General features: G+C 43.6%; 1 protein-coding gene across 1 annotated transcript in view; it reads right to left on the bottom strand.

Moving 5' to 3' along the window:
* The window catches only part of DCC (DCC netrin 1 receptor), a 566,036-nt gene that overhangs the window by 22,407 nt on the left and 529,918 nt on the right, over positions 1-13,711 (bottom strand). Inside the window, exons 24-26 of the mRNA XM_086479399.1 lie at positions 8,489-8,715; positions 5,816-5,932; positions 1,476-1,640 (exon numbers count right to left, since the gene is read on the bottom strand). Of these exons, the coding sequence (XP_086335525.1) occupies positions 1,476-1,640; positions 5,816-5,932; positions 8,489-8,715 (509 nt within the window). The remainder of the gene's footprint in view (positions 1-1,475; positions 1,641-5,815; positions 5,933-8,488; positions 8,716-13,711) is intronic.

The raw sequence follows: 13,711 nt of genomic DNA, 5'->3' as shown, positions 1-13,711 counted from the left end.
TGGGCCATGAGCAGAACTAGGGAAAAATCCCTCACTTTCACAGCTGGACTTTGGATCTGAGGACTGAAATGCTCAGGTCCTTCGTGACAACGTCGAGACGATGACGGCCAAGCAAAGAGTTGGGTCTTCAATCATTTTTTTTCTTCCATCTCCATGCTCAGGCACCAGGTAGTTAATTTTATTTTTATTTCTCAGCTTCTAATATATGTCAAGCAAGAAACTGAATCTACTTTGCTCCCGTGCATTGCATTTGCGGTGGGTTCGGTATTAATTTAAGCAGAAGATCAAAACTTGATTACGCCAGCGAGGCCCTCCAGAGGAAATTGCCTTCTAGCTTTGAAAGGATCTCAGCAACCACAATGAAGAGAAGGGGAATGGCATTAAGGTGATGACTAGGACACCTGAACCCACCTTTTACCTAACAATCCCACCACTGGATTTCAATCAAGCCTGAACTAACTGAAAGCAATAATGAAATAGGAGCAAAAATCAGCCATTTCAAGATGAGCTCCCCGTGGACCAGTGGCACGGACTCTCCATGATGTGAAAAAATGTGTAACAGATTGACATTAATCTGTCAATAATTCAGACTTGATATGCAGTAGAGTTAAGGGAGAATGATAAAAAAATATGAGCTCTCCAACTATAATTAATATGCCAGAGCACGCTCGTTAGGCTTGAACAAAGAACAGATGGCTGCCGGTGCGGCAGAGGCTTACGAGCAAGTCGTGAAGGTGAGGCTGGGGGCTCGCGCTGTGTGCGGGCGTTTTCCCCAGACCACGAGAAGGTGAAGAACAGCTATGGGAACGCACAAACCGCCAATCTATTACTGCAGAGGAGCCAATACGAATATAGAGCTCACTCTAGAGAAGAGGCAAGTGATGTGAGACAGGGTAACAGTATTCACATGTACAAACGGGTCTGCAAAAAGGAGAAAATAAACTGTTCTCCATGCCTGCTGGAATCAAATCAAGAAACAGTTGGCTTAAATTTTAGCAAGTCAGATACTAAAGAGTATGTTTCTAGCAGTGAGGGCAGCTAAGCCTGGGAAGACACTGTGTGGAGAGGTTGTGTAAGTGCTATCAGGGATGATTTTTAATGAGCGATGATACTAGATTCTGCCTTGGGATGAAGAAGAGCGCTTGAAGGCTGCATCTTTCTGGGAATATCCTTATGAATAAAGCAAAGGAAATTGAAGTAAAGGGAAACGACTGACAGACCTGCAGAAAAGACAGGATTGGATTAGAGGTGCAGCAGCTTTCCGCTTTTAAGGTGTTGGGTACAGGCTGGAAACTGCAACTGGAGCTGCTGCTGGAGAAGAGGCAGCCCACGGCTGGTTGCCGTTACCAGGCTGGACTTAGACTGGTTCCCAGTAAGCGGCAGCATGATTTGCATTGGCTAGAGCTTACACACCCCAATGATAACAAGCAACTTATTTCCATGCCCTGTAACAGCAAAGAGCAGAAGAAAAGCACCGTACTGACTTCTTCCTGCTCCAAAGGTCCTGTCCACAGAGAGGGTCGGGAACGGCACCGGCCGAAGGGTGAACTGCGGGTGCGGGTATCCGCAGGTCGGGGATGGCAGGATCCCGGGGTACTGGGCACTTTCGAGTGTTGGCACTGGAATGGCGCTGACCACAGCTAAAAGGAAAGAAGGAGAGAGAGAGATTAAATGAGTGCTTCTGGAAAATTAAAAAAAAGAAAGTCCTTAGAGGGTCACTAGGGAACCAGAAAAAAACACGTTTCCAAAGCAAAGTACCCAAACATAAAACATGCCTCTGCCCAGAGAAGCCACCTCTGTATACAGAAGTATGCCTCTTTGGTATACATTGTGCAGTTTGCAACTACTTATCCGTAAAATGAAATAGCTTTTTGTCTGTGTTCCAGCTATTTGGCTGCTTTTTTTTTTTGGGGGGGGGGGGGTGTGCTTTATATCCCTTGACAAATAAGCGAGAATGAACGGATCAGGCAATTTAAGGGCTTATTTCACTTGTCTAAGCTCAGGTCCCTGGTGCCATTCCTGATGCCTCAGGAGATGCCCTCAGCTGCTACTCTGGAGGAGTGTGGGCTCCTGCAACTCTTGCATCACATCTGCCAGTGTCCCTGATACCCTCAGACGTCCCTGATGGCACAGGACCCCCATGTTTACCCATCAGCTGAGGCTGTCTGGGCAACGTTCCCCACTCAGGAATGTCCATGCCTGTAAGGAACAGGGGTGAGCCGTGCCAGCAAACCAGTAGCTGAAAAGTCTGAAGTTGAAGTTGAGTTCTTGAGTTAAGTGAAACACTTTGATTTGAAAGCTGAGATCGCAAGTGCTATGAATTCAGTCTTTCCTGTGAGTTATCTCCTTTATTTTAACAGCCCATGGCTTGTTAAATCACCCACTTGAAGAGTGGGTGATAATGTCATACAAATGATAAGTTTCTCTGTAGCTTTTAGGAAAAACTTGGAAACTCTCATTAAAGTTTTGCCCAGCTAAACAATAAACAAGAGATTTTTGGCTCATCGATGATAAGGTTTGGCTTATCTAGCACCTTTCACACACGAATTATAAACAACGCCGTAAACTTTAAGATAGTCATTACAATTACTTCTAGCTCCTACTACCTCCATTACACAGAGTGGCAAACTGGGCTACCTGCCCAAGGTCACACAAGAAGCCATGATGCTGCCAAGGCTTTACGAGGGTGTTTTTTAAGCTTTCAGCGAGACAACGCCGCACTTCCAGAGGCAACGGACAAGTGTGGAGGTGAAGAAAACTCATCACGGCAGTGATTTGAGCTTTAGAGTTGTCTGGGTTCAATTTGCCCACTCTTAGAAGAGAATTTCTACCATTCAGACATTTCATTTTGCCTGTATAAGACGTTTTTATTGACAGTATTTATAACGTTGCTGCTACAGTGAAAAATATCACTCTTTATTGAATCCTATTAAAGAACAACTTGTTTTTCAAAGTCCATTCCTTCATTTCTTTTCAGGCTGTAGATACCTAGCACTTTCATTTCTAAAATAAGACAGGATTACTATTCATTGCAGTACTCTATTGTAGAGAAGCCGGAGAAAAGGTAACATCAAACATTTTCAATAAATCTTCGCAATTTCAAGCAGATATGACAACAAATCTGTTCTGTCATAGCCTGTCAGCAATTGAATTTGCACTTAATATTGATATACTAACACAGTGAAAACAGAAATTCCCTGACCAAATCATGGAGCTCCCTAAACACAAATCTCCATTTAAAATGTACTGTATCATGTAAAAAAAGCAGCACCCAAGAACCGCTTATGGAAATGACAAAGTAGGACAGTTTGAATTGTATTCAACCATCCCAGAGGCTGCCAAAGCATCTGAGTTGACATGTTCATATTTCCCTGGAAAAAAAAAAAAAAAAAAAAAAAGAATTGTTGCGATTTTCCGCCATTTTAGGGAGGGGGATCAACAGAAAAAACCTCCCCATAAAACACAGCAGAAATCTCTCTCCAAACTGATTTGCTCTGTGAGCATTTTATTTTCCTCTTCTGTAAGACTACAAACAGAAAACAGGGGAATTACAGGCACAATACTTGAACGTGATACCCTGCAAAGACTTTCTCGATCATTTTGCTCTGTAAATACCCCTCTCCACACAACAGCCTTGGTATTTGTGACTACCTGTATTTCAGTAGCATTAGAGCTATCAAAGATACCGCTAAAACCTTATCAAATTTATCGGGTTTATGCTCCTTCCACTTCAGTGAGCAAAGGCGCATTAGGGGGTATATTTGTTCTCAAAGACTGCAAATACTGATTACTGAGATAAGCATGAATACTTCCAGATTTGGTATTTAACAATTAATAGTATGTGGTTTTTCCTTCAGAATGACAATGTTGCTTCTTCAACCTATTTAATCGCGCACTGCTGACAATTTCTTTCAGTATCAGGCAAACGGAGAGAAATTAATTAAAACATCTAACATGACAAAGCCTCAATTTTATCTTCTGGTGAAAAAAAACCCCCACATTTGGCATAACTCAGCCTGCACAAATGAAGACTTTTACAAATCTGGGTTTAATTATTTGCAAACAATCATAATACACCGCCGCTGTAGATTAGATTGATACTGTTGAAAATATGAATAAACAGAAAAGAGGACATCATTCCTCAAAATGCATCATCGGACTGAAAAAACTAAATCTGTTTAAAAGCACTAGAACAACGTAGAACGATGTTGACTTGACTTTTACTTAACAACACTGCTATTGACCCATTGTAATTACAATGGATTTGGTTCTGATTTTGCTTACGCCACGCCCAAGTCTATCCATTTTCTTGGACTGCTGCCCTTCTTCTCCCCAGACCAACCCAGGACGAATCTCACTGAAAAAAACGGGAAAATTGCCTGATGGTGTGGTTACAAGATGGGACACGACCAGGGGGTGGAAGAGTTTTCTCCACCTCAACCCAGAGGTCTTTCTTCCAGGTCATAAAGAAGGTGGAGGCTGAAAGGTGGTGATATGTCCAGCCCAAGGCGTGAAGAACTGGAAACCAGGCTCTGCCTGGGCACGTGTGGTTTATCCTCAGAAGGGTTGGGTGCTGAGGCTGAGCAGCATGACCTGAACTGCACCCATGACCAACCAAATCAAGGGAACTAATACTAGCCCCTACTAAGTAATTTACTGAACAAAGCCATCGTAGGTTATTCCCTCACCTCTCTTTCATTCAGTTCCTTCTATTTTTTTTTTAATATATCATTTGTGATGTGCACTGCTGCAAACCTGCAAAAAGGCACTTACATTTAACCATCCGAGCTAGAAAGAAATTTTGTGATGAAATGGATTTCTGTCAGTATAAGTCCGTTTTTCGTAACTCAGACTGTTTACACAGATCTACCCATTGCTATAGATTTTTGATCGGATCTAGTATGTGAGGTCAAAGGTAGAACTTCTAGCTAAAAGCTGAGAGCTACCAAGAGATTGATCACAGGGCTGCTCAGAGGAAAGCTGGAGACCCAAAGCCTCATCCTCCACTGGGAACTTGATCAGTGCCGAACCCTCTCTCTGGTGCCTGCGGGCTGTCACTTATCCCTCTCCTTTGTTCAGATGTGAAATGAGGTCATTTTAGAAAATTTTAATAAGTTCTGCAGGATGGGAGAACCTATCTAATGCTCTCCAGCCTTCCTGTCTTTCTTGTGTACTTTCCTGCTTTGAAAAAGATTCACTTCACCTATGAAATTCGTTCAACAAATGCTCTGTGGTCGCTAAAATTTATCACCTATTAAATATATCTTTTCTCCTCACTCACTTAGCTTTATAAGAGAGCTGCTCCATATCAAAAAAGCATATAGTGGCGCGACCAACTCCTATAGACAAAAGAAAATACCACAGAAACTGTCCCGCTGATTATAATTATTGATAATAATATCACCATTGACATCTGCATACTGCAAAGCGGCCTGCTCTGGCAGTTCGAACTCCTACCCCTGTATTTAAAGCTCCATAGTAGGAAAACAGAGGGGTTTATCCAGCCCTTATCCACCTGGTAAAAATAGAAATGAGGACTCTCTAGGCTCAGCCTGGGCTGTGTCTAGCAGCAGCACCATTTCCAAATTCTCTCCATCGTTTTTCCACTGATGCGCTGTGAAGCCCTGGAGAGCTTCCAGGCCTTCAACTCCTTTTTTTTTTTTTTTTTTTTTTCAGATGAAGAAAACATTGCTAACGCTATTTAACTTCATGAGGCATAACTAGATAGTATTCGAAAGACTGTATGAGATCTTCAGATGGGCGAGCACGGCTTGCGGGGTGCAGAATGAGGCCAGGGGAAGGTCCGGGTACTCACGGGGGTTGTTGGGTTGTGAATCCATGGGGATCATGAGCTTGGCACGGGTGGCTCTGCGGGCAGCGAGCGAGCGCTCCAACGTGGACATGCTGCTGCCGACATCTTCTGTCTCAGGACCTAGAGAAAAACAACACGATAGCTCAGTTGAAAATGCGGCAAACAAATGTTTCTCTTCACTTTATATCTAGCAGAAATAGGGGTTTTTAGAACTGAGTTATTTTAACCGATCATTAGATATCACCACCTTCAAAGAGCTGCACAGACTATTTGGGCTGCCTCTTCTGAATAACATTGTTGTTTGCATTTTTCTGTAAGAGAATTAAGCTATCATGTCCCCTTTTTCTTTGCCTCTGAAATGATCCTGAAAACCCCATTCCCTTCACAAAAACATGTCATTTTTCTTGCAACTTTTCTGTAATAAACTCATTTTTAAAATCACGTATCAAGACCAGAAAAAGGCTGCATAAATGCAGGTACCTACAAGTCCTGGCAGCTAAAAATTGGTCTTTGAAATACATCTGAAAGGTGGAAATGACCTTCCTTGTGAGATGCCACAAAGTCCTATGTCCTGACTGGCCAGACTACAGACCCGGTAATTCACAGTGTCTCATCCAGCCTCTGCATCTTGGTTTTTCTGCAGAAACCATGGGAAGTTAGGGATGTGCCTCGGTCTTCCCCTTGTGTGGTCCTGGACCACATAACACACAACAGGCACATCTACCCAGATCGGAGATCTGAAAGATGCTGCCTCATGTCCAGTCCAATTCAAAACCATCCCAGCAGCTATATAAATCAGATATTCTGCTTAGGTATTGACATATGGATGCTCTAATTTAGCCACATTAGCGTAGGATAATTGAGGTAGTCAAAAATTCTGGAGAATACACTTGTCAGAAAGAAAGCGTGCTTGGAACGGGATGTTTGGTGGGGTAATTTGCAAGGAAATAAAATCTGTATTTCTCTTTTCATACTTTGTCTCACATAAATGTTATATTTATGTTACTTTTGCGACTTTAATAAACCACGGATGAAATCTGTTTAATACTGTCATACAGTTAAGCTTAATACCCACTCAGACTATTCATCTCCGATGTACCCAAGCAAACACATATTCCCCGAAAAAAAGGAAGAAAATCGAGATTTGCATGAAAAGACTATTCTTTTTTTCCCAAATCACTCTTCTCTGAATTGCGGGACTGAAATGCCAAGTTTTCTATCGACCACCATTCCAAGACCTAATTGCTAGTGAAAAGCCAGGCACAGTATTACTGAGCTGTGTATTACAGAACGGGAAGAAACATAAGGGCATTTATTGATGGTCCAAGGCGTTTACACATAAAATACCCAGCCCAGCCTTTGTCATTAACTTGCTCATATGCTGTGATGACTTCCTACCACGCGCTCGATTGCAAGGCTGCTGCGATCAATGGAGCTCTCATTGATCTTCCTGGGCCCTGGGTCAGCTCTCTGATCATCAGCAATGTCTGTTTAGGCAGAGGGAATCTTCTGGTTATGTTTTCCCAATGTCTAATATAACGAGGACCTTTGCATTAAAAGCCACAGAAATCACTGTCACGATGAAATGCATTAAAACAACAGAAATAATTTAGATTATCTTCTAAACAGGAACCTATCAGCCCAAAAGAAACGTCAGAAAAAGAAAACTAGATCCGTTCAGAAATTTGAAAAACATTCCCTTTTAACTTCCCTTTCTTTGCAAGAACAGGAGCTACAGAAAAGGGATAAAAACAGCAGAGGCATATGAAAAAGTCACCTTCCTTATTTACAGCGCCAACCGATACGGTGGAATTATTTCACTCCGTCACCCACAAGCAATGTGTTCATGATGAACTCAAGACAAATATGTTTACGTTTCCAACGTCTGTGCTGTGTTTCGCCCTCCGTCCCCCTCTGTACGCGCCACCTGCCTCTCCCCAGACTTTCTGTCATCATGGTGGAAAAAATGTTATCAGCTGAAGCGGAACCTGTGATGTGCCCTGTGCGCTAAGGTTAAAAAAAAGGAGGAGGAAACTTCACCGAAACCATATTTTTCTTACAGGGTTTCTCTCTTCATATCTCTTAAGTTTTCTCAGTCTCCCTGGCCCAAATTCTGCTCCTGGTGACGCTGCTGACCTTCTTCCTAATCACGTTCTCCTTCTGCCTCATTTTTCATTTCTTTTTTTTTCCCCACTTACATCTCCATGCCCCCTTTTTCCTCTCTCTTTTCCTTAGCACGGTATGCAAATTTAATAACATTTCACTTCCAGTTGAATTCCTGTACTTCAAAAATTAGAATGGTGTAAAAATCAAAACCGATTGGTTTTCCCTTAGTCTGAAACCACTGCAAAAATGATCCGAGGAACATTTCTCCCAGCACCCATCGCAGAGCTGTCAATTCTTCCAGTCTCCTCCTGGATCTTGCCAAGTTTTGCCCTCTGTTAGAGGCTCCACCTGCTGGGCTAAGGTCACTAACCACCAACACCGAATTCATTTAAAGAAAACTGATACGCCGGTGACGGAGTGAAAAAAATAACCGGAGTACATGGAATGGGGTTCGACTAGATGCCCTTTAAAGGCGAACCTTCCAACCCAAACCATTCTATGACTCTAATTTCCCCAAATCCACCAGTGAAACCCAGGCAGTGTCTGTCTCCTGCCCTCGGAGCCCCTCACCAGGCTGCGGGGTGCTCTTGCTGCCCAGCTGCGTTTCCGACTGGCTGTGGCTGACCGGGGTGATGTCCTGGCAGCTCTGCATCGGGGACTCCCTTCCCGCGGGCTCCGAGCCCGTTGGCTTCTCGATGTTCTTCATTTCCATCTCCTCGTGGTGTATCCACAGATCCGGGGGTCTCAGGTCCTTCTGGCTGCCCTTCCTTTTACCAGCGCTGTGAGTTGCACGTTTCCTGCAGCAAAAAGAGATCAAAACTGTCAGCTCAGAACATCTTTCCCCTTCATGAGGCCAAAAGAGGGATGTCTCCTCATTGGTGGCTTTCTGAGGAAACCCTTTGGTGTTGTCCTTCAAAGGACAGCAGTTATCTTGGTGAGGTCCTGGAGGTTGCTCCATGGGATGGGGCCTGGGGCTCAGCAGGGTGGGTCATTTTTTTGCACCAGTTGATGTAGAAACTGGGGAAAACCACTCCTCCCAGAACAGAAGAGAAGTGGCCAGTTTCATGCTGGGAAGAGCAGCACTTGCGGAGCGCCTGCATCTAAAAAACCACGTTTGAAAACTGCTGAGCACATTTCTGTCAAGTTACGCACACCTTACACCTTCCATAACGGCGCGCAGCGTATGTTCTTTAAATACACACTAAAGCAGGATTTTTATTACAGAGAAGCTCGTAAATCCAGAGTAACAGCTCCCAGAGCAACATTAAGTCTCCTCTCCTTACGTACAGGTATTACAAGAGACTCTCATGTCAGTGGGCCGCCTCCTCCGGGGAGCTCGCCGTGCCACGAGGGCATGGCACTGCTCCGCTGCGCTCGGACTTTCACCTCCCCTCGACTATTTATATCAAAATACCCATGCTTTTGTATTCTAAAGAAAAGATATGCTCCTTAACTATGGAGCACAACGTCTAATTTACAGCTGCAGAGAAAGTCTTATCAGAAATCTATCAATTCAAATAACTCTGAAAGAACAGTTTTTCTGGTCTATTGTTTGGGGTTTTGGCTCAATAATCCAAAAGTACTCTTACCGCTGGTTTTTTTCCTTCGTACATCTCAAAGGACTTTGTAAAAGGAAAGTAATATTACTGTCCCAAGGGGGAAAGCAGAAACACTTGTCATACAAAAAAAGCTGCAGGCAAGTATTTTCAAATCCTTGTGCGCTTTTGGGTAACAAAAAAAAAAAAAAGAAAACCTTGATTTCCAGGGGCACTGAGTGCTCTCAGCGACTCCTTACTCTCATCATATGCTCACCTCAAACCACAGCTGTGCACCTCCCGATGGGAAGGCGCTTTCCTGAATCCATGGAAAGCAACGCAAAGCCTCTCGCTGGCATCCCTAGGACTGGCACCGCGTGCCCCGTTTGCGTAGGGGTGCTCAGATAACTGCCCTTCCTGCCACACGCTGCAGGCAGTACTGTGGAAGGTGGCATGGGGTTATTTTGCCAGGGAAAAGCTTGAGGAAATGGCAAACTTTAAGAAACTCCAATTGTTTGAAGCAATTTCTGCTCTTTGCTGAATTTTCTCAGCCTGGCCTAGAAACCAGGAGATGCGCGTCACAGCTATGGGCATCACCAAACGTTCTGCTTTCAAAAGAAGGAACAAACACATCCTATAATTTAAAATGTCACCGAGGGCACAGCCCTGTCTCATCCCCAGCAGCTGATGGCGATGACATTTTATTTCAGCAGAAATATCCCAGTCCCTGAACTGCCACCCGTAAAGGCAGAAATTGTTTCAGGTCCTTTGACTGGTCAGAACCCAAAAAGCTCTTCAAGGGTCAAAAGATTAATTTTAAAACGTGTTCCAGAAAGTTAGAGGTGGAGGCGAGGCTGGGGGTTGTTCAGAGATTTTTGTTTATAGCCCACGAGAAGGACGAGCGTGGCCTTCTGGTCATAATCACTTCCTGCGCTTAGTCTGTCACCTGCTAATTGCCAAAACTTAATTATTTAAAATAGCACCTCAAAGAACAGGAATAAAGAACATGGAATACAGACAGGTCTTTAATACCTTCTTGCACAGACCCTGGTACCATCCTGATCAACGCCTAGGACAATAATAATGAGCACTTTCATTCAAACCCACCTGAAGTTTAAAAGTAAAGTTCTTCTTTCTGCCTCATTCAACAAAAGACCACCATTTTGGTTCTAAAGAAGGAATTACTTTCTTCACTTTGGGATACAGCAGCTTTTTTGTCACTTTCAATTGAAAATAATTCATTTCCCCAGGCTTGAGCTAGGCAGGAGAAATTTCAGCCCCAAAGTAATTTTATAAACAATTCCGAATCGGGGGTTATAATGAATGTGTCATTCCAACCATAACGACAAAACCGCTACAGCGATGATATCATTTAAAAATATATGCAATGATGTAGTTTGGTTTGCATTGTTTTTTTTCTCACAAATTATTGATGTTCTGACAGCCCATGAGCAGCAAATTATATCAGAGCCAGGAGTGCAGATGAAAAGGTCATCAATAATAAATGAAAATAAAACCTCCCTTGGAATGTTTCTCGTTTATGCAATGTAGAAGTTGAGGTTCGGCTTCTGAAAATGCACCTACCCTCAATTTCAGGGGGAGGCAGGACCTTTGCTGCACCAGAAAAGCACATTATATCTATAGAAGACAGTCATAAAACTTCAACATCAGCTTCAAACCTCAGCTGCAGCAATGGAAACGGATGCTTTGGAAGTTCGTGTTGAGATTTACAGTGGGATTCAAATTTAGTCCATTACCCATTTTATAACTGGAGCAGGGATTGGGAAGACAAGGAGTTTGGAATTGAAAAATTGATCTCAGATGGCAGCGTTTCTGCTGTTGTTCAATTATTTTACAACGTGAAATGCATCCAGCTTGCATACCATAACGATATATTCTTTTGTCCTAAGGCTGGATACAAAAGCAGAGGTCAGCTCTGCCTGTAAAACGTATATAATGGTCATGCAATTACGAATAATGATAGCAGAACTTAAGCTGTACTTTCAAAATAAATAAACTCTCTGGAAAGAAAACTCTTCCTCGTTGTCTATTCCCGCAGTTTCCAGCACAACAGCACCTGGGCAGTGACTTCAACCATTACACAGCACATCCATATAGCTCCTAACAATATACACATGCTACATGGGATGATTTTTCAAATACTCCGGAGTGAGATTACTCTTCATTGCCCTCATTTTACAGTTACATCACCCTAGAGAAAACACTTAAGGTTGTAACAACTCAGCCTAGTTTATACTGTTAACAATAATTGAAGGTGTCTCTATCTGAACATCTCAGAAATAAACTGTTCTCCTGGGCAAAACAAGGTTTTGCTTGCAAAAAAAAACTGGGTACACACCCAGTGCTGGTCCGATTGGATGCCTTTTCTCATGGAGCAGGGACCGTTTCGGAGGCAGGACACAGAAGCAATGGCCCCGTAAGCCGTAACCACCTCCCACATGAACCCTGAGCCTCCTGCACTGCTGTTTGCAAAGCACTTTGAAGATACTCAGTGATAAATGTAAACATTACATCACCTTAATTATCCTTCTGAGTTAATGTTTTGTATTTTCTGCTCTTTACTCTGAACCTGGCAGAATTGTGCTCTTTACCTTTTGGGCTGTATTAAAGGAAATTCAACTGGTATAGAGGTCCTATACACAAAAAAAAAAAAGACTACAAAAGGATTCTTTCTCCAGACAATCTCCCCCAGTGTTTACACATGAAAAATTACTTAATTTTGGCCTGTTTATTTCCTGCCAGCCACCCTGAAAAGCTGAAACCAGTCCCCGACTCTCCTACCATGTGGCTTCACGGTCCTCTCCCCCGCGGTGAGATCCATCCTCAGGCCACCGTGCAAGAGATGGGGCAGAGGCCAGAGCTAATGAGCTTCCCCAGCACGGAGGACAGGCAGAAAACCAGGAGCCTCTCCAGGGAACACAGCAGTGAAAGATGGAGGCTCTTTAGTGGCTGCCAACTCATTCCCCGTTGTAGTTTAAGTCTGATAACGCTTTGGTTAATGCTTCCCCCGAGCCTTCCCCAGTGTATACTGACACATCCCTATTACTTACGTAGGGCTTAAACTAGTCTTAGCTTATTTTTTGCAGCCTCTTTTAACTCCAGTACCCTGCCCAGCATACTAACGGGTTGGGCACTTGTTCAAAACCATTTTTAATGGCTTAAATACGCACGGTTTAGCTACCAGGCTGGGACTGGATGTCCACCCTCTCCTTTTCTCCTGTGGTAGTCATCCCCTCGTGTTACCAGTCCGTAGGCTAATTGTTCTGGCATGTTACAAACTTTTTTATACCCTGAAGCCTTAAAAAACGTTCCTGGAAGAAGCAGGTCCCATGGTTCGGTTGTATGCTGTACAAAGCGGTATTTTTCCTTATTTTAAGATTCGACTGGGGTTCATCTCCTCTAAGCTTAAGGTCTGACCTGACCTGCCCGGACCAGGAGCACACTGAAGGACAGAGTGGCCCCATCGTCCATCCCCCCTGGACCGCATCAGCAGACACTGCCAGCGCAGGGCAGCGAGCATCTCCTGCTGCGGCAGATGTAATTACGGTGAGGGCATGAATCTCCATTACTGCAGGAGCCGTACGTTCCCCTTATGCACAACTGGGTAAATTATTGCACCTGAAGCTTCACCCGCATTTTTTCTCCTCTATTTTTTACTGCCGTCAAACTGTCACAGGGTTTGTATGGCTGATATTTCATCCTTCCCTAGATGCCAGAGACAGAAAATACCTACTAAGCCACCCAGGTCAGTACCAGGTTGTTCTGTATAATATGCTTTATTGTGCTTTGTTCAGCCAAGTTTTAATTAACTTAAGAAATATGACTTTCCTCCCCTGAAGGCTTACAGGAGATTATTCCATCACCTGCAAGTTTTGGCTCTGGGGAAGGACACATGCATTATCCAATGAGACTTGGCCTTTACCCTCACTGCAGTCCTTTTGTTCAGTGGTTTATCGGTGATTTTAAACTAAGAGCCAGCTGCCGATAAAAGCCTGACTCTAAACATTTTGTGTCACAGCGTGTATCTCTCCAGGCAGGTCAGAAACAAAGTCATTCCCAGCAACAACCACCATTTTGACGAAATTCAGGATTTTTCATGTTGTGTTAAATTTGAGGTCCATTGTTTAATTTTTGTTGCCCTATTTCCCCCCTCACTTTCAGCGCAGAAATGGTTCATTTGGGGCAACTTGGGTGACATTCACCTGCCCATAGGACAGACATCTAGAAGTTAACCAGC

Source organism: Leptosomus discolor, chromosome Z (genome assembly GCF_034619465.1).
Source record: "Leptosomus discolor isolate bLepDis1 chromosome Z, bLepDis1.hap2, whole genome shotgun sequence".
NCBI lineage: Eukaryota > Metazoa > Chordata > Aves > Leptosomiformes > Leptosomidae > Leptosomus > Leptosomus discolor.
The sequence above is the reverse complement of the archived record's forward strand: the minus strand, read 5'-3'. Positions and strand labels throughout refer to the sequence as shown.